The sequence below is a fragment of the Astatotilapia calliptera genome, chromosome 15 (assembly GCF_964374335.1).
Source record: "Astatotilapia calliptera chromosome 15, fAstCal68.1, whole genome shotgun sequence".
Lineage (NCBI taxonomy): Eukaryota > Metazoa > Chordata > Actinopteri > Cichliformes > Cichlidae > Astatotilapia > Astatotilapia calliptera.
In genome coordinates, this window is record NC_137436.1 from 5,543,983 (window position 1) to 5,568,900 (window position 24,918).

Here is a 24,918-nt window from a genome sequence, read left to right on the forward strand (position 1 = left end):
GCTGGAATTCTCTCTCTATTATTGTAGGGACTTTACAATATAAAGTGCCCTGAGGACACTATTGTTAAGACTTGGTACTAAACACACTGAATTGAATTCAACTGAACTTAATTGTAAATGACATCAAGTCATTTAGAGCTAGAAAGATCATTCTAGTCTGCGACTTAAAAAAACAACAACAACTTTGATATAGCCTTTATTCATCCAGGTTAAAAATGACACTGACATTAAAATTTTTTATAAAGTCTATAAAGTCAAAAATGACTGAATATAATGTAGGTATAATAATGCAAGGTAATAAACAAAGAAACAAAAAACAAGTAATTTCTTTATTTTATATATAACCCCTTCGTAAATCTTGTTTACCACAGACTATTTACCCCCAACAAGCACAGATTTTAGACATCAAAAAAAGCAAATCACACATAAAAACATGGGAAATTACTTTTGGGGGGTCAATCACATTTCAAACAGGCCCAATAACTTTTCCTAGCCGCTCAAACCTCATCAGGTCAGTTTAGAGAGCAGAGTATCTGCAGCAGCAGGAGCAGCAGCGGGGATTCAAGATATTTCGGGTATCTCTGGTGCCCCCCGCTGGCCCGTTGCATTGTGGGACAGCGACAGGCAGTGTTTTCACACAGCTAGTCGACAGTTGCGTTTGCCGTGCATTTTGCAGAACGGTATGGAGGAGAATGGGAAGCCACCGTACTGACTCTTCACAGTGAAAGCTCCGCACGGATTCTGCGGTTTTAGGTAAACTACTGTGAGCGTGGTTGTTGTGGTTCGACACGGTGTTGACGGTGGTTCGGTCCGGGCGGGTTACTTGCAAGTTGCTAGCTGACGCCGTTGCTAACTTGCTATTAGCATTTCCGTGATGCTGGCTGTCATAAAAGAGCGAAGCCGAGGCGCCCGCCGTTGTTTTCGGCTGCTTTCTGTGGGTTTTGTGTCAGTCGGCGAAATGCTAAAAACTGTATCTCGTGGTTTTAAAAAAATCGATTGAAGCCGCCGCTGGCTCGGTGTTGTCCAACGGCGGCCAATTTAGGACAGAAAAAAAACTGATGGGGTTTGTGCTGTAGGCTCCAAGACGAAACTGCACATTTACATGATAGGCGCTTGTACTGCTAGTATAAACCGGTTTAGGTCACGATAAAAGAAATTAAGTGGATTAAAATGGGAAATACTTTAAGCTGCAGACCAAATATTTGAGTTGATTTGGCAGGAGGCGTGTGGAAAGCATTTAGCACGGAAAAGCCGAATGTGGGCATGCAAATTACAATATTTTGAAGAATGTGGGTTAGAGAGCTGTATCGTTTTACTCCTGCATTTAGCTGCTTTCCTTAAAGTACACATCACATATTAATACATTTCTGTGCACATTTACTAATAGCGTTTGGGGCTTACTTTAATGTATATGTCTGTGTGGGGCAGTTACAGGGAATGTGTTTACTTCTGTTATCACAGACTCTAGTAGGTATCAGATACCTTTCTCAGGCAGTGTCGGTGACACACTGCAGTCTGGACTGGATGCTACCATTAAGTAGAGTTTTCAGGCAACCAGAAAACAGAATAAATGGTCAGGTAGTCAGCCTGAGAGACTACTAATTTAATAACGAATAAAGTATGGAGGTTTGCTCAGCAGAAATGAGCGATCAATATTGATAATGCAGTTAAGGAGGAAAATAAATGGAGGGCAAATTAGAAGCATTGAGCTTTAACCAACATTAACGATATAAGCGAAGATGAAGTATGGGGTAAGGGTGAGGATTGGATGAAATCACAATTGTGGCGTTTGTGATACTCTTTGTAGGGGCTGGCTGGCAGCCAGTTGCATGTATATTTCTAATAAAGCTCGGTGATTATCATTTATTGAATGTCTGTGAAACCATAATATATACTTTTACATTGTCATCAGACTAAATGCATTTTATTGGATATGTTAACTGTACTCTGCAGATAAGGGAAGATAAGTAAACTGGAGGTGCTTTCAGGTATTAGCTCAATGCAAAGTACAGTAAATATACAGAAATCTGTATTTGATATGGTCAATGTTCTGCCTGTAAAACAGCAGCAGTTATGTTGACAGTTTTTGGTGGCACTTGGCAGGTAGCTTGTTTTAAGCACTTTGTAAAATCTGCTTCTTTTTCATTTGAATTTTGTCTTCCTTGATTGTAGCCCCTGTCTAATAATCTAATCTGATTAATTCTAACTAAACTGATCTCAAAGCTATATGATAAAAAACTGTCTCTGTACCAAGTACAACATTTTCAAGAAGGATAGACTCTGTTTCATTTAACTTTCTCCTGAGTGATCATTTTACTTGTAATTATAAGAAAAAAAATTCAGCTTGGTTGTTATGCGATGTGTATGTTAAATTTGTCCATTGTGATTATAGAATGAGACGCTCTTAGGGAATAGTTCCTAAACAGGAATTTTTTCCTGGCATCTCCTACCCTGATAACATTATTTTGTGAGTATTGCTTTACATTTGGTTTGGAAGTCAGATGTCAGAGCTGAGAGTGAAATCACTCCATAGTTAGTGGGTTCTGGCAGTAAAGTTGGAAAAACAAGAAAAAAACCAAGATATTTTTGGTTCACAGCCAGGTAAAGCCATTCAAGTATCACTAACAATACAGCACAATGCTTTTCTTTTATGTGCACGTCAAAACTCAGCTGCAGCACTTTAACAGATAGACTGGTCAGTGTTCTGCATGAAGTACCTAAAACTTTCATAGTACTGCACTGTATGTTTGAATAGAAGAAGTTCAAACCGATTGACATGGTAACTTAAACTGCAGGTCTGATTATTAGCCATTTACGGAGATTGATGCTGTTTCCTACAGTTATCACCATATTAGTTTTGCGCATTTGTCGTGTAGGTGGTTCAGTTGTTACCAAGTGACCTACCTTATGTGTGTGGGATGGCAAAAGCTAATGAGTGATGATTACTGCACCGAGTTTGGTCTTGCGTAATTTGCAACAGTATATGCTTAAACATCAATTGATGTCTTTTTCCATGTTCCAGCATGGCAATGTGCTTTATATACTGTGGAAACAAATTTCTGTCAAGATTTTCGTAACATTGCCTTACCCCCACCTGTCACAATGCACTTAATTTTATTTTCTGGTTTATTTTTCATTCAGGTGGTGCACGCACACTGCCACTCTGCTGCCTCTCAAAAACCGCCATGCCTTATGGAATATTCATTCAGCACCAGTGACATTCCAGTGGGATCCATGTTTACAACAACAGTTAATTTTGCCAACACTTAGCCTGATAGCACTTTCTTTTTAAATCGCTCCTGTTCTCAGTGCAAAGCGTAAGCCCCCCATACAGCTGCATCTTGAGTCCCAATTATCAACTTCTCTCCCTTTACAAGAGGATAACCCTCTATCATGAGATTCCGAATCTACAAGAGGAAGGTGGTGTTACTGACTCTGGTGGTTGTCATATGTGGCCTGGCTTTCTGGAGCAGTGGAAGGCAGAAGAAGAACGACAGTGGATCGTTACCCAGGGAAGTGGAGGCGGTGCGGAGGAGCAACATTATCAGCAGCAGCAGCAGTAATAGCGTCAACAGTCATAACCAGGAACAAGCAACGCCAGCGGTCAGTCGGGCACCTGTCCCAGCACCTGTTATACAAGCAAATGACACACACCAAGAAAAAGAAAAGGACAAACCCAAAATATCCAAGCCAGATGTGGATAATACCACTTTAGTCTACCGTGGCATTGTCTTCCAGCTAAACTTTGATCAGACGATAAGAAATGAAGAGAAATTTAAGACGACTCGAAAGAAGGACGATTTGGTTGTAGTAGTTCAGGTCCATAACCGACCAGACTATCTAAAGCTATTGGTAGACAGTTTACGAAAGGCCAGAGGTGTGGATAGCATACTGCTGATATTCAGCCATGACTACTGGTCCCCTGAGATTAACAAAGTGGTTGCCTCTGTTGACTTCTGCCAAGTCCTCCAGATTTTCTTCCCCTTCAGCATCCAGCTGTACCCACAGGAGTTCCCTGGAAATGACCCCAGGGACTGCCCCAGAGACATCCCCAAAAAAGACGCCTTAAAACTGGGTTGCATTAACGCAGAGTACCCTGACTCGTTTGGACACTACCGGGAGGCCAAGTTTTCCCAGACCAAGCACCACTGGTGGTGGAAGCTTCACTTTGTATGGGACAGAGTTCGAGTTCTCAAAGACCATAAGGGTCTCGTTCTCCTGATCGAAGAGGACCACTACTTGTCTCCGGACTTTATCCATCTCTTAAAGCAAATGACTGCTCTGAAAAGGGAGCAGTGCACAGACTGCGATATCCTCTCACTGGGGAGCTACAGCCACATCGGCTACTCCAGCAAAGCAAATAAAGTGGAGGTGAAAGCCTGGAAGTCCACCGAGCACAACATGGGGATGGCTCTGAGTAGAGAGACGTACCAGAAACTCATCCAATGCACCGACACCTTTTGCACTTATGATGACTACAACTGGGATTGGTCTTTACAACACTTGACTGTGTCATGCCTGCCCTCCTACTGGAAGGTCATGGTGAGCGAGGCACCACGGATTTTCCATGCCGGAGACTGCGGCATGCACCACAAGAAGGCTTCTTGCATGCCCATTAACCAGAAAACCAAGATAGAAAACATCCTACAGAGCAGTGGGAACCAGCTGTTCCCAAAAAACCTCCTGATCACAAAGAGATTGCCAGCCAACGGTGCAGGAGGAGTGGCCCCACATGTGAAAAATGGGGGCTGGGGAGACATCAGGGATCATGAACTCTGCAAGAGCTATGTTCGATTACAGTGACCTTAATTGCTACTATTATATATTATTGTCTCTTTTGCATCCTATATAAAGAAAAAGTAAATCTTTATGGACTATTCTTAATATTGCCTGTTTTATTGGCTTGTTCCAAATAAAGACGAATGTTGGATTTTTGGCTTCTTTAACACAAATATGTCTTTACATTGAATTATTTAAGTAATTCCTAACAAGTCTGCAATGTTTTGTATCATTGATATACTAAACAATATATATTGCTGTGTTTTCTATAAGAAGATTTTAAGATTATTATATGCATCATTTGATATTCAAAGTCTAAAAACATACTGATGGGAAACAAATTAAAGGTAATGTCAACATAACTTAAGCCACTGGTTTCCACTGACCTGTTGCTATTGTTCAGTCTGCACACATACACTGGAAAAAAGGTCAGAACATTGCCTAAAGGTTGCCGGGAGTTTCTTATGACAGAAAGAACCACAAATTTTTCCTACGCAGCTTATCGGTCCGTTTAAAAAAATGCACCAAAGCGAAACTAGGACCAGCACTACCCTGTGCTCCTTTTCCACGGATCAATGGCCAGTTTCTAACTCATAAACGTCTGTTGCTAGTGCCAAAAACTGGTGTCAGTGGGTATGGAAGGAGCTATCACAAGAAATATACCAGTGATTGGACTGAAAGGCAGCCCACGGATTCTATCCGCCCTAATTTTCCATACAAGGAAATGATCCCAACATCTTATAGTACACACTAAGAAATGATAAGTTCAAACCTATGAAAATCTGGCCTACAAAAGGCGCCAAGGCAGAACTGGGTCCAAATTAACAGTAGCTTAAAAATGTCTGAAATCTGGCTTAGGAATTTGAGTTGAAGCCTGGTGACTGCCCACCGTTATCTCTCCGGTCAAAAATTTTTTGTCAAGCCCTAAATACTCTGAAGAAACCCTAACTTCTCACATCCTGTGCTTTTGACCACTCAATTTCTGCTCATCAGGGTGGAAATGTTTGTGGAATAAAGGTGACTGCTCAGAACAACGTTTTATTGATGAGTAGGGATCTCTTCCTCTTAAGTTGACCAGTGACCCTTGCAGCATAACTGAGCTACAGCATCCCCTCACTATGGCACTTACGCATTCAGGTGTTCCCGTAATTTGTCACCCATCTGTATCTCAGTAGGTGGTAAATTGGGAAGAGCAGGCAAGTGCTCACTGGTGCAGTCACGAGTTTGGCGAAACTATGGACTCGGAGGTCCCGCTGTGCTCACATAATTAGTTTGAAGGTATTTATATCTCACAAATTTGCTGAGATCAAAGTAGATCCGTTGAGACACCTCATTCTATTTAAATAATTTCCATTTAGCTTCAACAGGTTATTAGAGAACACCAGAAGACTCGATATTAAAGTGACTGCAGCAGTTCGGAATTCAATTCCATCAGTGCTTTCAGTAACGGGGGCGCGCAGAGCTACAGTTTTCATCGTGTTATATCTGACAGAAGTGATGGTGATGCACTGCAGCTAAATAAAACTGCAGGCCATTGTTTTGTTGCAATGCATCACTGCCCCTACCCAATGTAGTATAACGTTGTGCTACTGTATCTGCAGAGATTCTCACAGAGAAATAAACGCGATGCACCTGGAGAGCTCCCAAGGCTCTGACACTACTTTCTGTTTTCTGTTGTTCCTATTGAAGATGCATTTACATTTTAAGTGCTTAGGCCACAGCTCAGTATTGATAGTTTCCGCTGACGCCCGAGCTCACTGGCTTCTCTGGCTGCATTGATCCCCTACTCCCTTTCCATCACTCCATCCCTCAACCATCCTCCTGGCAGTGTTCAACAATCAGTTCTGCATACTTTTCAAAATCTGGAATAAGTTATCAGTGACTGAACTCTTCAAACAGTTCACATTTAAGGCCTCCTCTGGTAGACTCTGCCGGTGGCCTTTCAGTGACACAAGTCTCAGCATAAAGCACCACATGAATTAAAGATGAAATACTTTAATGTATGTAGAGGAAGTTGTTTCCTTAGTGTGATTTTTTTCTATTTAGATTGACACAAAGCCTCTCAAATGTTCCTCTTCGGTACAAAAACAAAGCAATGCAATCTCTGCAGGGTAAGCAGTTCCTGTTAATTTCTTATTAGTAAACTTCAATTCATAATGCAGTGTGAAGACATGCAGTCATACTGCTGCTGCTTCTCTGAGGTCATGCAACTGGCAAATTGTGCAGCTGTTCCGATGGTGCATACTCAGAAATTGGGCCTGTACCACAAGGGAAGCATGGCTTAGAATAGAACTGAGAATAGAAGAAGTGGCACATTGTTCTTGATACGTGGTGACTAATGGTTAGCTGACATTGGAGCGTTAGAAACTGTTATGTGTTGGATTTAAGGTCTGTACAGCCCAAGACCATTATCCATACCTCTCCCCCTCCTAAAAATTCCCGATACACAGTTATCTAAATTGCAGTTGAAAAGGCACAGAGGAAAAAACTGCCTATCCACTCTAGAATCCAGGCCAATTGTCAATACAGCCATCCTAATAAAGCAACTTTGTATTCCATGTTGCATTTAATTTGTCACCCTCTTATCCCGACTTTGTAATATAACTCATTCTTTAATGTCTAAACTAACCACAGGTCTTAGCAGCGGGTTAAATAAACATCCCTGCAGAGCTTGAAAATGAAACTAGATTAATGTGATCCTTTCCCCAACTTGACTAGACGTGTACGTTCAAATCTATCACTGACATAAAGGCATGAATTAATTTTTTTCCCCTCCCTCCCTTCTCACAGTATCTTAAGATGTCAAGTTTCTGCATCACATGAAATGTTGCTCAGTCTGGGCTTCTAGCCCCCGAGAGGCAATATTAATCATTCATAGACGTTGCACACATTGAAGGTAAACAAAACTCTGGGTCAATATATGGAGACATGCAGACGAGGGAATTGCATCAGTGTGAAAAGATGGTCAAAGAGGGATTGTGCAGTGGGATTCGTTTTCAAGCTATTGAATACCTATCAAAGAGGGCCCATTTCCCTGAAGGTGTAAGATAGATGCAGCTCTTTTCAAGCCTGTGCTCGACGCTACTGTAGTTTGATTGCCATTCAAAGGTGATAGGGTTTGTAAACAGCACAGAAAGCACAATAATAGCACATATATTACAATCAGTGGGGTTTTTGTTTTTTAAATGTAAATATCTCACTAATTCTGATTGACACTTGCTCAAGATTGATGTTGCCAGCCCAGAAGAGATCAGTAATGCAGTCAGAGCTGTTTTAGTGACAGCCTGACAGGATGATTGTGCCAGTCTATCCTGCTGATCACACCTTTTTTCCCCTCACATAACAGCGATGCCACAGGCTGCCGGTTTAATGGCTATGAGTGCTTGTGTTTCTCCTAAAAGTAGCTCATAAATTATGGAGAAGCAGTTTTATTCTGCTCTTTGAATATAAAATATATATGAAGTGGAAGCAATACATTTGTGATGGGAGACCAAGGGAGAGACAACAGGATATAGGCTACATATCACATAGACAGCAATTTCCCCGTTTGATCAAGTGATTGTTATTGAAAAAACATTCCAAAAGCTCTCATTTGCCTGAACAAGACTGCCACCTGCTGGTTAGCTGCAATACTAATACTTCAGTGGTCAGGGAGGTAATTCTCAAAATGAAGTAAAAGGAAATTTTAGAAATCTCCTATATAAGGTGTGTCAAACTTAAGGCCCGGGGGCCAGAATTCACACGGTAAATTCGGTCCACTGGATGGTTTTGGAAAATGTGAAGGAGGGCATCAATTTTTGACTTTTAACTGTGTTTTCGTAAGTTTCACAGATTCTTCTGCTAATAAAAACCTCCCCCATGGCTGTTCATTCGTTCATGCTACACCAGAGTAATTCATTAACATTTAAATAACAGAAATCTTCCTATTTTCTCACAAATTATTTCAGAAATGTCTCTTTATTTGGTTTTGTTTTTTAGAATTGGTCCACAAAAAGGGACATTTGCAGTGAATAAACAAAAGCTTTGTTTTGCAATGACAGGACAGTCTGTGTGATGAGCAACCAGAAGTTTTCCTGCTATCTTACACATTTATTTCTCACTATTTAAGCCAGATTTCATTCATTTACCGCAGCAGGATTTCTTTGTCGTGTTGAAAAACTGAGATGTTGTTACAATTGCAAAGCTTATAAGATATCTCTGCAATTAAATCGAAAGAAAAGGGAATTTTACTCATCCAGGTTGCTTTAGATCAAAGTGGCTCACAATGTCAAATGAGTTTGCCCTAGAACCCTGCCCTGGAACCAAGCCATCATGGGAAATTATTAGTTGTGCTAGTCCTTCATTATGAAGTGAAAAAATGTAATACTTCTTTCGCTATGCGATAAAAGTAAAGGTTAACAATGTAAGAAATTCACATTGTATTGAGCCTGACCGCTTATCCAGGCAGAAGAAAGCATGGAGGTGCATGTCCAACTAATAAGTGTTGCATGAACGCGTAGTTTCATGTGTAAATAAACAGTGAACACAAACAGAACAGGTAGTCTGTCAAAGCTGTTTTAATAGGCGTCACATGGAGGAAAAGGCTCCCACTGTTAAAATCCTTAGTTCTGTGTGGGTGCCTGAAAAAGCACCCCTCACCTCAAGCACCTAACCCCCCCCCCCCCAACACCACCAGTGCTGACGCATGTCAGCTAGTAATTCAACACAGTGTCAAGTTTGTTCACAAGTTCAGCATCAGTTACTGGCAATATAACAGAAGTCACAGATTTCAGTCCTGTGTGCAGAACAAGGTTGTCAGTCTTATTTGTTAAAGTGAGTTTCACAAGTATTATGACGGATGGGACTGCTGCCTATGGGTGAGGAGAACTATGCCAGCGTTGGTCTTCCTGTGGTTTACCTGAGCTCGAAGTGATGGCTGAATTATAGACCACTGCCTCTGCGCCTACCTGTCTACGTAGTAAAAGGAATCTGCAGCGACAGGCTAGCTAGCATTCAGCACTACCTGTTAGACAAAAGGATAGACATTTCCTATACCAAACGTTTCATTAATAAAAATACACCTGAAATTTCTCTATGTACAACAGAAAAGAAACATTTTCACCTGCATATTCAAGATTTGTTTTAATATTAGGTATAGATTTTCTGTATTAGAAATATCACTATTTTCTGAAATGAGGATTTTCAATTAATGTAATATGATCATTTCACTCATAAATCACTGATGTACAATATTTACATATATTACAGAGCCCATTTCATCCGAAACAATATTAAAATAAATGCTCAATAGATACAAAGTTTGTTTTTTTAAATTCTATTTATATAACAACCTTGTCAAGGAGTCCTTACACACTCCAAAATGTAAAGCCATACTCCTCTAACTATTAAGTGCAAACAATTTTTTTTTATATAAAAAACTATGATTGCAGCATCCAGCGTTGAGACAGAACGATAACAAGCCGTTTCCCCAAGTGCTTTCAAAGCGTTTTGAAAAACTTGTTCCACCCTCATGAGTTCAAAATATACAAGGGAAGAAAAAGAATGAAAGAAAAACAAAACTGTGCAAATAAACTCCTGAGTTTGACAACTCGGACTTAAAAACGTTTCAAAAGGAAGTAAAAGGCAGTCTCTCTTGGGCAGGTGTTTGACAACCGTGACTGCACAAGGAATCACCCAGGAGGTGAAAAATAAGAGACTTCGCTTTGGGGATATGCTGCTGTCGCTCCAAAACAGTTCCTCATCTTATTCCCTTTATCTGTGAATATATTACATTTATTTTATCTCTTTCTTTTTTTTTTAAAAAAGGGATTTAATTAAACCCACACAAAAAGGTCAGGTTGAGGCATCATCACAAATGCTTACACCGTATCTAGTCTTTGAAGATTTACAGGCACAAGAGATTGGGGGATTAGTTTGTTATTGTTAGACTAGACACGTTCTGATATGAGCATAGATGCAATAATGAAGCCAGTCAAACCTTCCCATAAGCCTCCTGGATGATTTAAAACTTGCCATCTAACTTCCAATAGCACCCTTTAAACCCACTCCACCTCCCCCACACAGGCGCACGCGCGCGCACACACACACACACACACACACACAAAACAAAGGGGGTCAAGTTTCTAACTCTGGCCTTGGCCAAAATTCTTAACATGAACAGTAACACAAAGAGAGCATCTGGGTGCTTGTAGTGATGAGAATGAAAGGAAACACTCGAGGTCATGTGATGTGTGACTGTGTGTGAAGAAGCGCTGCAGGGCCTCGGTCGTGGTCGTCCCCACGTCTCTGTTGCGTGGAGCTGTTATTAGCAGCACCAGCATCGACTATACTACTGTTCCACTGGGGGAATTGGCTGGGTTGTTTTGAGATGATAGCAATCCCTGTGGAGAGACAGATAACACACATTGATAATAAAGGTTTTTACTCAAATGTAACACGAGAGGTAGAACAGTGAGGCCGTGAGGTTTGCGCTCTCTTTTTTTTTTTTTTAAACAAACTGTCCTATTTATAATCAAAAATGATGCAGGTTTATTATTTATATATATATATATATATATATATATATATATATATATATATATATATATATATATATATATATATATATATATATATATATATATATATATATATATATATATATATATAGATAGCGATAGATAGATATAGATATATATGAGGTGTGAACTCAAACCCAAACAAACCCAAACCCAACTGCTCCTGAATGCAAGAATTACTCAAAAACAAAACAACAACAACAACAACAACAAAACATAACTTTAAAGTGTCACAAGAGAGTATTCTCATGAGGCCCGTCACTCACCACTTTCCCAGGCCTAGCCCAGGTGCAAACGAAACCCTCCTGACAGGCTGTTACCAGACAGTCCTCCAGGAAGATTAACACAGTGAGTCTTTCGTGAGCTATCTTTTTGCACACCAGCGGTTCCAGGAGCGGCACCTCCTCCATGCGTGGGCACAGAGTAGTGCCTAAAGTCTTAGCAGCGTCAGCTTTCGCCATCTTTGACGAGCTGAGCTGGTTTAGCTTGTCGCTGCTCTTGCTGCTGATGTGACCCATGCTGTGGTTTCTCTTGTGGTCCTTCTCGTGGCGCTCCTTCCGCGAGTCGTGTAACGACAGTGTTGCAAACTTGCTGACGCTGGTGGCGATGAAAGCGCTGTCAATGATGCTGTTGGCCTTGGTTGTGGCGGTGGTGCTGCTGCTGCTGTTGCTGCTGCCTGTGTTACTGTTGGGGGTGCTGCCCCCCGCTGGATTTGAGGAGTGAGGCAAGCTATTGGACCGAGGCAAGGTGCCGGGGAGGGAGTTAGTTGGGTTGCCGCTAGTGCTACTATTGCTCAAATTGTCTTTACTGTTGGTGCCACCGGAACTGGTGGTCGTGGACAGAGTAGAAGGAGGTTGTCCTGTTGCTGGAGGGCTTGTGGCACTCATAACATTAGTGTGTGTTCGAGTGCGGGACAAAGGGAGGTGAGGGAAGAGAATGTCCTCTGTGAGATCCCACAGGCACAGCTGGGTGTCCTGTCCCACTGAGCCAAATCTGTAGGTCACACTAACCGGTCTACTGTCCGTAGAGTTTCTCTTAGAAAGCCGAGAATGAGAACTGTTTGCTCTGTCTCTGCCTGCACTGAAGTGATTCTGCTCGTGAAAGTCCTCGTCGCTGCCACTAAACTCCGCAGGCAAGTCGCCATCCTCAACACTGGTGGTACAGTGGTCAAACGCCACCACGCTCACCCATGACTTGTGGCCATGCCCTCGTGCAATGACTCTACAGTCCAAAAATGACCAAACCGTCACCAGGTCGTCCTCCCCTCCTGCCACAATATACCGTCCATCGGGGCTCCAGCACACGCACAGTAAGCCACCGAAGTAGCTCTTCATAGTTCCGTGTAGCTCTGCGGCATCAAAGCCAAAAACCCGCAGGAAGCCATCCTGGCTCGCACAAGCTAGAAACTTTCCATCTGGGGAGAAAGCAAACTCATTGAGCGCCCCTTCGCCCACTGTCCACCGCAGTAAAGGGTTACGAGCCGATTTGCTCTTGCAGGTATGCACAGCATAATTTTCACCCTGCTTAAGGAGCTGGTAGTGAGGTGCTGTGGTGCCACAGGTGTTTTCCACATTGTACAAGTACATGCTGCCACTGGAGTGAGCCACAAGAAACAGGCTCTCTGAACCAGGAACCCATCGCACACATGTTACTCTCGACTTGTCGATAAGTCTCTGGAAAGAGAAGAATAGAAAAAAGGAAAAACAAAGCAAAAAACAAGGAGACAGGTCAGCTAGTGGACTAGATCAAACATAAACACAATTTCTTTAAGGATTAATAAAGTATTCTGATTCTGATAAACATATTATTGGGAGCCTGTACAAGGAAAGTTCATCATATCCATGACACCTTTTTTCTATTTGTCACCACTTACCCCAAAATCAGCAGTCAAGCTAAGGGGTCACACAAAGGTGATTAACAACATGCTAAGTCAGGTTTCTCGATCTAGCTATGAGGATGTTCATATGAAAGAATATGACCAATCAGAAATGGGGTAAGACTAAGGGAAGCAGAGTGATATACACTATGGTATTATAAAAATAGATTTTAAAGACATAATAGAGGCTTAAAAATTAAACTAACACGTGCATGAACACACACTCGCACACACATGCGCATCAGGGCTAAAGCTATTACACCAGAGAGTTTGTGTGTTTGAGACAAAAGTACAATAAAAAAAAAAAAAGAGTCATCTAAATATGTCTATGTAGTTATCTCAGTCAGAGAATGTCCAGGTCATGGGAGTCTGGACTGCTTGAGAAGAAGGCAACTGGTATCTTTTGTGGTTTGTGAAAATGAGCCACCATATAATTCAAATATGAAGGTTGCTACAGACTAAATATGCGCCATGGCTTCCCCAGTGTAACCAATTTTTGCATAGAGGAAGTGGAAAGTAACACTGTCTGATCGCCTTCAGAGATCAGATGGGCAGATGACACCTGTGTCACAATAGAAAACCTATAAAGCAGAAGCCTGCATAATGACTGAAACCAGCCCACTGAAGGAACAATGGGCTGGGAGGTCGTTTCAGTCATTATGCAAATGTACTGTTTATAAGATTGGGGAAACCTGCAGTCAGCTGAGACTGAAGAAGCTACTTTAATCAGTGATGAAGCGTTTCTCCCACTGAAAACGCTACGTCCAGATGAACAGAATCAACTTTTGGAGACACCTTATTAATATGAGAATAAATGCACCAGAACAAACCTCAGACATCCACCAGGGATAGAGAACAACAAAGGGAAATACACTGTTGTCCAGTATGTGGCAAGTTTTTTTAGATAAGTTCCAAAAAATGTTCTCCAACCATTAACATCCTAGTACACGTTTCACCATGGAAAACCCTCAAGACAAAAACTGGCACATTCCAAGGCTAAAATACTCTAACATAAGCTAAACAACACAGTGTAATTCAGTAAGCAGTGTTCAGATTTTTACATGGGAGGAACCAAACACTCACTCCACAAATGCATTACACAACATAACAGAGCCACCTCAACAGGAAAAGGACAGGACAACACCAAATACCTCATATTATGATAAAGTGAGGCAAAGACTCATAGAGGATTCCCACCTTGGCCCTGATTACAATAATGACCAAAGCCTTGTTTCACACCTTGGCTCATGTGACAACTCACATAATTAACAATGGCTCACAAGACCTCAGGACAACCCCCACTAGGGATTAAGTCATTGAGATTCTCCATGAGTTGTTTTAGAATTTTACGAAACCTCTTCGATGAGAGGGGAAACTCTTCATAAACCAAAAATAAAGTTCCTTTGTTTCGAAGCATTCATGATGCTGCTTGATTATGTGTGAGCTTCATCTTCTTTGGCCAGCTAGACTGAAAAAGCAATATTAATAAAGTTTAGTCTATTCAAAGTACAATAAAAGTTTTAAAATGACTTACAGATAGCTTGGACAAAAGGAAGAATTTATATTTATTACTAATGCTCACCAGAGAAAAACAAAGATTTTAGATTTTCTTTTTTTTCTTTTTTTTTTACAACCTTTAACTAGCTACACACTTGGATCACAAGGATCATCCAGGAATGGTGATGCTTCATTCCAGAAAACTGAACATACCTGTTTATCTCTTACGTCAAACATAACCTGTAGAGCAGATTAGGTCTACGGTACAAATTATGTTGGCGATGTACCCTGGTAAGTAGTGGACCACATTTGGAACACTGAAAATCCAGGGTTAAACCCGAAGTTACATTACTAAGCCTCAAATCCTTCTTCATAGTACAAGGCTCAAGAGAGGCAAGTTGTCTTCAAAACAATGATAACTGCTACCCACCTCCTCATTGAAGAGTTTGCTGGTTTCCTTCTTTATTGGGTCTATGAGCTGCACCTGGCCAGCTGAGAAGCCCACCAGCAGAGAGACACTCTCTGCTGTAGCTGTGAGGGGGTTGAAGTCATGGCACGTAGGCTGCGTTCCTTTGTATATCCTCTTGTCTATGGGCTTACTAAGATCAGCAGCCTGCAATTACAAACACATTGACATGACTAAAAATAAATTAAAGAAACTGTGATATGTTGTTACATGTAGAAAGTCATTATTCCGAAATAGAAAGAAAGAGCAACAAAGCCTGACTAATGCAAATCTAACATTTGTGATAGCTTCATGTCTATCGCTTTCTTCAGGTCTATTTTGGGGCATAAAACAAGTCAGAGAGAAAGGTTAGGAGTTGCAACGCTTCTAAAGGTATCAGTGTTGTCAAAAAGGCAGCTCAAAATAAAATGAGATAAAATAAGCATCTATGGCTGCCTGACAATACAAGTGCTACGATGATGCTGTGGCTAGACTGTCATAAATCATTTATACAAGGATGCTTCATATTCCACCTGGGTTAGACACAGAAGACATATTACCAGGGATGTTCAGCTGCTAATATTAAGTTTAAAGAGAAATAAATACCTCAAACAAAACTTGCTTGATCCCAACTGTTTGCAGTGGATCTGTCTAATCCTTGAACAATAAACTTTATGTACAACAACTCACTGTGACTTATCATCCTGACATACCCTGGTTAGGGTTTCAGGTGACAAATGTTTTACTCACTTTTGTCAACAGACAAAATGGTGATTTTGATCTATCTGTCACTAATCTGAAACTGTGCAAAATGTGTTGCTGTGCTTCAATTTCTTTTACCCACTGTCCTGTATATGGCTGAAAAACTTTGAGATGTTAAGTGGCAATCCCATTGATTGTAAGATTAGTGGTTTGACCATTAGCTCCTTCTTCATGCACATCACTGGGTCTTTGAACAAGACATTTAACCCCAAAATAATTGAGATAGTCAGGCCTTCACCTTGTAATGTGTGTGTTATCCATCTATGTTAGCTATCTTTGTGAGGACCGAAATCTGCATTCTACTATACTTGTGAGAACCAACAGTCACTTGTAAGGACACACACACTGGTCCTCACAAGTTTGAAGGCCTTTTTGAGGCTCAAAATGTGGTTTTAGTGTCAGGGTTACAATTAGGCTATGGTTAGGTTTAGGGTAAGGGTTAGAGTTAGGCATCATTTTTAATGGTTGGGGTTAGGATAAAGGGCTAGGGAAACCATTATGTCAATGAAGGTCCTCACTAAGATAGCTGAACGGGGTTTTGTGTGTGTGTGTGTGTGTGTGTGTGTGTGTGTGTGTGGCTGCACTAGTTCAGTCCGTGCTCTGGGATTCCAAAACTTGATGAGGAAGTTTTGAGAATTGCTGATGTTAAAAACCACCCGAGACGTCCCTACATCAGGAAAATGAACCTGAATACAAATGCTGTCCCTAAAGCTAATGCAGCATTTACTCTGGTTCAATTTTGTTGTATCAACAGGTTAACATTGCTGTTTACTGGCAAACAGTTATAATGGCTAATATTTACTCCCTGCAGTTTTGATTAAGTAGCAAAAGTATCAGCATTTTTATCACTATTCGAAAATTTTCTCTAGGATCTCTTTTCCATAGACAGCAGTGTTGTTAAATGTTTTGACATTGCAGTTTTACGGTTGCTCAGTCAATTTGAAGATTTTTTTAATCATAAGGAAACGTCAAACACTAGCCTCAGGGTTCAAAAAATGTAAAATCGAACCACACAATTCTGTAGCTTAACTTGCTGTCAAATAACAGACTTCATAACTTTTCAAACCTAAAGGTTGCCCTTTGCAGGGTAGTACACCATATTAACTTAGAATTATCCAAAATAAGTGTTCCTCTTTGCACTTTACTTTTGTTAAAGACGACAGAAGAACAGCTCTAACATTAACGTCAATATGCAATGTTAGAGTTTTCGTGGAAAACCAAAACACGAACACAAGTGTGAGTCCTTATTAGGATGCTTGGCCGCTACACCCAGCTTACGGGTCAAGCACATGACCAGCATGATCACCGCTGTCACAGTCACCATCTCTGCTTAAACGTGTCTTGCTGCAATGACATCACCACTGCACGCAACCTAAACAGTGGATCACATTGCATCACAACCCAGTCCTGACAGTAGCGTGCACACATCATTACACCATGAAAAACAACACTGTTCACTTCCATGCCCACAGCTTACAAAGTCTAAAGCTTACATGCAGTCAGTGGCTTCTTTAACAGGAACAACAAAGTTGTTTCCTGTCTGTATTGCCACCGACAGTGTAGAGGTGCACTTTCCACGTAAAGAAACGAGGATAAACAAACACCACATGACATGACAGAACAGGAGAAGCCTTTTCTCGTATAGCACAGTTCACTGGGTAATTTCATGTCACAGCTTTTCGCCGAATTAACTAGTGAACCTTGGAGGGCGCACAAATCTAATCGAAGCAACAACAACAACAAAAACAACTGTGGCGATGTTAGCTAAGAATGCTAATCAGTCTCTAACTTAGCTCGGTTTGCTACATGGCCTTCTCTTGATAATCTGCGCACTTAAATAACAGAAGCCGAGAGAGCTGACAGCTGGTTTGCAACGCATTTAAATATGTCAAATTAACGGACTGCTCCCGAACAGCGGTTACTTTGCCTCCTCGCTCAGTACTGTTTACCTTTCTCACGCCTTTGTAGATATAAAAGTAGAGTTCCCGGCCCACATTGAAACAGATCCTGTCGCCGTTGCCGGACTGGTCGTTTACATTGACGAAGGAGACCTTGACGGGATTGGAGCCCTGCGAGTTGAAAGGCACCCTGTTCGGGCGGCTGTATTCAGAGTGCGTGAGGAGTTTGTAGACACCTTCTCGTGTGGTGAACTGAGTTTTAATTTCGTTCATCTCCTTCCCTCCTCCCTCCGCCGCCATCTTGGAAATCGCCGTTCATCCTTGTCCTGGCCCCGGATGTCAGCGAGAGCGCATGCGTTGAACCGTTGCGGTCGCAGCCATGCGTACAGTGAATTATAGAGTCCAGCAGAAAAACAGAAGTGTATGCGCGTGTAAAACGCGATTAATTTAAACAATAAACACATCGACTTAAAATAACTCGCTGTTATTTAATATTTTTTATTGCTAAAATCAATGTTTTTTTACAACTTTTATGGACCACCAAAGCAATAAATAAATTATATTTATTTTGAATGAATACAAATAAAAATTCTATGTAATAATAAGAAAACCTATGGTGAAAAAGCTTTCAATTGAGTATAAACAGAGTAAACAAAAATAAATATTATTAGTAAATAAAAACAAAGGGGGAAAATCTCTCTGTGCAATAAAATCTTCCATAGTCAAGGCAAAGACAGAAAGTTCTGAAACAGAAAACCAAGACTGAAACTCATGGTCACTTCTGTAATCAAAGCACCAAAGTAAGAACCATCCCAGGATGTAAAAACTACCTTCTGGCACTAAGTTCCAGAAACATTGCTATTATTCTCATTCTTCCATTTCATTAAAAAAAGGACTGACTCACTGTCTTACTCAAACAGAATAGTGGAACACCGAGAAATTTGGCTTCTCTCTTTCATCAGTTTACACTGAGGTACATGAGTATTCAGCTTCTAGTAACGTCTGCTACCAGCTGGAAACATTTAGATTATGTAACTGATCCCTAGAAAGTGCGATACACTGCCCTCCTCTGGTAAGTAAAGCCATTACCGCTCAGATCGGACCAGAGTATTCTAGTCGTCTGTCTTACACAAGTCTGACTTTAATTATTTTTTACATGTAAGTGCAGCCTATTCCAAGTGTTATGGGATGAATGGGTTTTTGCAACCTCTTGCTAAACCATCACAAGCTCTCATCAACACACTGTGTCTTTGCATACACATATTAATGTGTTATAGGGAAGCTTATGATTTCTGCGAGAATTTAAGTTTGGCCAATGGCCACAGAGCATAGTCAAAATTCAGTTTGCTTCACTATAAGTCTCTCTCTATCACCAAATACTTTGGATGGCATATTCTGTTTGCAATCCACAAATGAAAATCAGGAAATTAAATGGAAAGTTCTAGACATTCCTAGTAAGTTGGTCTGCAATATGCATTATGCAAATAAAGAAAAGGTAATCTAAACTCTGACAATATGCATATATAGATGTGTAAATAAGGCAGCATATGGGTTTCCCTCCAGAATTTCTGTTTGGTGAATGTATTAATCAATAAATGTATTAATAGCCCAGAACAAATTCAGAAGTGGATGAAGGTATGAGCTAAACCAGGCCCAGCCCAGTAAAGACACCACTCTGATTGTGAAATGTGAATGAGTACACAGATTTTGAACTTTTGACTGTATTTTCATTAGTTTTTACAACTTTTCCTATTGATAAAAATCTCCCCCATAGCCATTCATATTATACGAAAGTAGTTAAGTAATAGATAAACAATTAAATTGCAGAAAAGTTCCTGTTTCTGTGATATACTATATAAATTTGTTTTGGGTTTTTTTTTTGTTTTTTTTGTTTTTTCTTTTATTAGTTTTCTTTTCTTTTCTTTTCTTTTCTTTTCTTTTACAAGAAGTCCATTTTAAATGTGTTTGTGATGTGGAAAAATTGAGACACACTGTTAAAATTGCATTAAAGACATCTCAGGGATTAAATGTTTAGGTAAATGTCTTTCTCTGGTCCAGCCCACTGAAGATCAAAGTGGGCTGTATGTGTCCCACAATGAAATGAATTTAACATGCCTAATCTAAACTGTGAATGGACAGCAAGTTGCAAACAGCATCCCAAATGGCTTTAAATATGAGCATATGTGGGTGCAGTGGGGCACCATGGCAGCTGCTGATGGCAAAGGCAATGCACAGCTGTGGTGCTGGGTTATGCTGTCTAACAGCTATACAAGCTATCAGCGAAGCTCTCATTGTGACTGACAGGCACTCCTTGTGACTCTGCAACCCTATAAGGGCACACCAACTTTAGAGCGCCAATGTCCCAATCGCAACCCCCTTCCAGACCATTCCTCAGCACCCCCCTGACTGTAGTGAACATACAATCTGGAAGCTTCTGAATGGGAGCTTCGAGAAACCATCCCGTAAGTATAAAAACACGTTGTCATGTCGTGTGGTCTGCATAGAGTCAGAAGACGCTCACTAGAACACAACCAAGAGAGACTTACTGCCCACAGGAGCAGGAGAGAAGCACACACTTGAAGTTCTCCAAGAAGAGAAATCAAGCTCAGTGATACATTTGTCTACTAAAGGTGACAGAAGACAAAGATTAAATCTAAGGTAAGAATGGAATCAATGCAACAATCATTTCAATTTTAGAGTATACTGGGTGCTTGCACGGTTTTATGTAAAGTGAGTGATTTAATTCACAAGACACTTACTGCTCACAGGAGCAGCAGCCAAGCACACACTTGAAGCTCTTGAAGAAGAGAAATCAAGCTCAGTGATTGATTTAACTATACAAAGTAACAAAAAATAAAGATTATATTCAAGGTATGAATTAGAATTCAAGGTAAGAATTAGAAAATTTAAAACAACTTTTTCTTTTTACAGTATATTGGGTGCTTTTGTGATATAATGTAATTAACTTTAACCTTTACTATCGGTTAGAATCAGAATGGTATAGTGTATGTGCTTTTCTATCAGTGTCTAAGTAGGACTGTTACAGGCATGAAGCACATGGCAAGCAAGGTGACCCAAGTATGGGACCAATGGCTTCTCAGAATCTATTCTAACAGCTGATGCAGCACATTTGCATCTTAGCTTAGTAAACTGTAAAGGAATTATTGATTCTGGATTAAAGCTTTTGTTTAATCTATGAAATGTTCTTAGAAGGCCTAAAAAATATATGCAGTAGCATTAGCCCCCCCCCCCCCCCCCTCCTCCCCCCCAAAAATGCCAGTTCTCTGATTGACAGAAGGAACATGTGCGTATCAGCAGGCCATGTGGCTGCCTGAGAAAAACGTAACCGAAGAAGTTCAGAGTAAATAAATTTAAACTACAGGTGAAAATATAATTATTTGAAAACACAAAAAATATAGAGGTACAATTTCAATTTTGTTTTTCTGAAAAATGTTACCCAATATGTTCTCCCCCTTTAGATGCCTGAGAGCTCTGCACACATTATGGAGGAGGAGGTGGAGACCTTTGCCTTCCAGGCTGAAATTGCTCAGCTGATGTCCCTTATTATCAACACTTTCTACTCAAATAAAGAGATCTTCCTTAGGGAGCTCATCTCCAACTCCTCAGATGTAAGGGAAATAAACACTTCCGCATCATGTTTTCCTTTTTTTTTTTTTTTAATGTAAAACAAGCCCTTATATTTTTTGCCAAAAAAAAGTATTTTAATTGAGTTATCTATTCTCGGCAGGCCTTGGATAAAATCAGATATGAAAGCTTGACGGATCCCACCAAACTTGAGTCCTGCAAGGACCTGAAGATTGAAATCAGGCCTGATCTGCATGCTCGCACCCTGACCCTCCTTGACACAGGTATCGGCATGACCAAAGCTGACCTGATCAACAACCTGGGCACAATCGCAAAGTCCGGCACCAAGGCTTTCATGGAGGCTCTGCAAGCTGGGGCTGATATCTCCATGATCGGTCAGTTTGGTGTGGGTTTTTACTCTGCCTACCTGGTAGCTGAGAAGGTGACAGTCATTACCAAGCACAACGATGACGAGCAGTATGTGTGGGAGTCTGCAGCTGGAGGCTCATTCACAGTCAGGCCTGATACAGGTATGTCTTAGTCCCCTCATTTACAGAACAATTGAATCAGTCATTTTAACCCTGTCTGCCACGGTTCTAATTTTGTTGTTGATTTTAGGAGAGCCAATTGGCAGAGGCACAAAAGTGATCCTTCACCTCAAGGAAGACCAGACAGAGTACTGCGAGGAGAAACGCGTCAAAGAAGTTGTGAAGAAGCACTCACAGTTCATTGGCTATCCCATCACACTTTTTGTAAGTTTTTAATTACACAGTAAGAACAATTATTCAATCAATACTTGATAATAACCACACATTGACTGTGATAATGGCATGGCAAAGCAAAATGTAAATATGCCTTTGCATATTTAAGGTGGAGAAGACAAGAGAGAAGGAAGTAGACCTGGAGGAGGGAGAAAAGGAAGAGGAGGTTGAGAAGGAGGCTGCTGAGGACAAGGACAAACCTAAGATTGAGGACGTTGGCTCTGATGAGGATGAAGATACAAAGGATGGCAAGAACAAGAGGAAGAAGAAGGTCAAGGAGAAGTACATTGATGCCCAGGAGCTCAACAAGACCAAGCCTATCTGGACCCGTAACCCTGATGACATCACCAATGAAGAGTATGGCGAGTTCTACAAGAGTCTTACCAATGACTGGGAGGACCACCTGGCTGTGAAGGTAAGCTAAATCTTCTTGTGATGATCATATTTACCAACACCAGTTGCAATAATGTTATGCTAATTAATACATATCTACCCCCGCAGCATTTCTCAGTGGAAGGCCAGCTGGAGTTCCGCGCCTTGCTCTTTGTACCCAGAAGAGCTGCATTTGACCTCTTTGAAAACAAGAGAAAGAGAAACAACATCAAGCTTTATGTGCGCAGGGTCTTCATCATGGACAACTGTGAAGAACTGATCCCAGAATACCTCAGTAAGTAACAATGAAGTAACGCATAAATCTTGACGCATTCTCTCAAAATTCATAGTTATTAGTAATTGTTTTTGGAACTCAACTCCTGGCTTTGGGAAGCTGACCAGTTTATTTTCCCTACTCAGATTTCATCAAGGGTGTGGTGGACTCTGAGGACCTACCACTGAACATCTCCAGAGAGATGCTGCAGCAGAGCAAGATCCTGAAGGTCATCCGCAAGAACCTGGTCAAGAAGTGCATGGAGCTTTTCTCAGAACTGGCTGAGGACAAGGACAACTACAAGAAGTTCTATGAGCAGTTCTCCAAGAACATCAAGGTAGGTTCATCCATCTGAATTTCTTCAACTCTAAAACTTCAGAAAAAATGTCTGATACCAATCATCTTGCATGGATTTTAATACCACGAAATGACACGCTGTTTTTTTATGTTTAGCTTGGAATCCATGAAGACTCCCAGAACAGGAAGAAACTGTCTGAGCTGCTCCGCTACTACACCTCAGCCTCTGGAGATGAAATGGTTTCCCTCAAGGACTATGTCTCTCGTATGAAGGATAACCAGAAGCACATCTACTACATCACTGGTAAGTTATTCAGTGTGGTTTATTTTCCTTTGTTTTCAAGTATTCCCCAGTAGTTTAAGTTCATTAAACACCATATTGAAATAACTTTAACAGGTGAGACCAAAGACCAGGTTGCCAACTCTGCCTTTGTGGAGCGTCTTCGCAAAGCTGGCCTGGAGGTCATCTACATGATTGAGCCCATCGATGAGTACTGTGTCCAGCAGCTGAAGGAGTATGATGGCAAGAACTTGGTTTCAGTAACCAAGGAAGGCCTGGAGCTGCCTGAGGATGAGGAGGAGAAGAAGAAGCAGGAAGAGCTCAAGACTAAGTTTGAGGACCTCTGCAAGATCATGAAGGACATCCTTGACAAGAAGATTGAAAAGGTAATTTTTCTCCTTCAGAAAATGATACAGTTATTTTAGTTAACATTGTTAGGGATGGGAAGTTGGCTTGACTGTGTTCAAACATACTAAAAATACTGAATTTCTATCCTGACAGGTTGTAGTTTCGAACCGTTTGGTTGCTTCCCCTTGCTGCATTGTCACCAGCACCTATGGATGGACGGCAAACATGGAGAGGATCATGAAGTCTCAGGCACTGAGAGACAACTCCACCTTGGGCTACATGACTGCAAAGAAGCACCTTGAGATTAATCCCTCGCATCCAATCATTGAGACCTTGAGGGAGAAGGCAGAGGCTGACAAGAACGACAAAGCTGTGAAGGACCTGGTCATTCTCCTGTTTGAGACCGCTCTGCTCTCCTCAGGATTCACACTGGAAGACCCACAGACACATGCTAACCGCATCTACAGAATGATCAAACTTGGTCTTGGTATGTATATCTTTTCCTTTAAACATTCAGGTAGTAGTTAGGTTATTATACATTAATTGAGGAATTTGTTTTTTAATGGCTGTATTTCTATACACAGGAATTGATGATGATGATTCTGCAGTTGAAGACATAATTCAGCCCACTGATGAAGATATGCCAGTCTTGGAAGGCGACGATGACACATCAAGAATGGAGGAAGTTGACTAAATTATTTACTAGACTTTTTCTGGCTTTCATTTTTATTTTTGTAATTTATGTTCCTAATTTAAATGTACATTATTTTTTAGCAGAATTTCTGTTAGTAAACAATGTGCTAGTCAGAAAAAGTTGATGGAATTAATACAGACCACAGTGGCTTTAGTTTATATTGTATCAGCCACTTGTAAAACTTCTGACAATCACTAAGAGTATTATTGAGTCACTGGGGGTTTGACTTGTATCTCTTTTGTAACATTTTTTATGAAAAGCAATCAAATTTGTAATAAAATATATTTTAAAAATGACACCTGTCACTTTTTATTGATCTACTGCACTTTATTTTATCACTTGTTCTTGCTTCCTGCAAACAATAATACTGAAAGGTGAAAAGTTGTATTAGAGAAGCGCATTATACAGCTGGCTTACATTTATCAATTACATCGTTTGATTTATCATGTATTCTGGAGTTTTCAGTGAATACAGCATGGTTCATTTTAGTTTC

At 40.7% G+C, this 24,918-nt stretch overlaps 3 protein-coding genes across 3 annotated transcripts; 2 read left to right on the forward strand and 1 right to left on the reverse strand.

The window, feature by feature from the left end:
* Positions 1–601: 601 nt before the first annotated feature.
* On the forward strand, positions 602–5,146 carry mgat2 (alpha-1,6-mannosyl-glycoprotein 2-beta-N-acetylglucosaminyltransferase). Its single transcript, XM_026143097.2, has 2 exons — positions 602–753; positions 3,142–5,146. The coding sequence occupies exon 2, from the start codon at positions 3,394–3,396 to the stop codon at positions 4,801–4,803; it is 1,410 nt and encodes a 469-aa protein (XP_025998882.2). The 5' UTR covers positions 602–753; positions 3,142–3,393; the 3' UTR covers positions 4,804–5,146.
* Positions 5,147–10,567: 5,421 nt separating this feature from the next.
* On the reverse strand, positions 10,568–18,178 carry wdr20b (WD repeat domain 20b). The gene is made up of 4 exons (XM_026142785.2): positions 17,866–18,178; positions 15,140–15,322; positions 11,603–13,009; positions 10,568–11,159 (listed from the first exon to the last, which is right to left on the reverse strand). The coding sequence occupies exons 1-4, from the start codon at positions 18,112–18,114 to the stop codon at positions 11,103–11,105; spliced, it is 1,896 nt and encodes a 631-aa protein (XP_025998570.1). The 5' UTR covers positions 18,115–18,178; the 3' UTR covers positions 10,568–11,102.
* Positions 18,179–20,170: 1,992 nt separating this feature from the next.
* Positions 20,171–24,721, forward strand: hsp90aa1.1 (heat shock protein 90, alpha (cytosolic), class A member 1, tandem duplicate 1). Its single transcript, XM_080290081.1, has 11 exons — positions 20,171–20,472; positions 21,294–21,443; positions 21,563–21,929; positions 22,018–22,151; positions 22,270–22,575; positions 22,662–22,827; positions 22,953–23,143; positions 23,260–23,407; positions 23,501–23,769; positions 23,885–24,218; positions 24,316–24,721. The coding sequence occupies exons 2-11, from the start codon at positions 21,294–21,296 to the stop codon at positions 24,423–24,425; spliced, it is 2,175 nt and encodes a 724-aa protein (XP_080146207.1). The 5' UTR covers positions 20,171–20,472; the 3' UTR covers positions 24,426–24,721.
* The last annotated feature ends 197 nt before the right edge of the window (positions 24,722–24,918 follow it).

What these genes read in the sequence shown, in the direction of transcription:
- mgat2 (XM_026143097.2), top strand. Translation starts at nt 3,394, where the DNA reads ATGAGATTCCGAATCTACAAGAGGAAGGTGGTGTTACTGACTCTGGTG.
- wdr20b (XM_026142785.2), bottom strand. Translation starts at nt 18,114, where the DNA reads ATGGCGGCGGAGGGAGGAGGGAAGGAGATGAACGAAATTAAAACTCAG. An exon ending in TCTACAAAGGCGTGAGAAAG is followed by an intron (nt 15,323 to 17,865) that starts GTAAACAGTACT and finishes TTGTAATTGCAG; the next exon opens with GCTGCTGATCTTAGTAAGCC. An exon ending in GGGCTAGGCCTGGGAAAGTG is followed by an intron (nt 11,160 to 11,602) that starts GTGAGTGACGGG and finishes GTCTCTCCACAG; the next exon opens with GGATTGCTATCATCTCAAAA.
- hsp90aa1.1 (XM_080290081.1), top strand. Translation starts at nt 21,294, where the DNA reads ATGCCTGAGAGCTCTGCACACATTATGGAGGAGGAGGTGGAGACCTTT. An exon ending in CACAGTCAGGCCTGATACAG is followed by an intron (nt 21,930 to 22,017) that starts GTATGTCTTAGT and finishes TGTTGATTTTAG; the next exon opens with GAGAGCCAATTGGCAGAGGC. An exon ending in AATGATCAAACTTGGTCTTG is followed by an intron (nt 24,219 to 24,315) that starts GTATGTATATCT and finishes TTCTATACACAG; the next exon opens with GAATTGATGATGATGATTCT.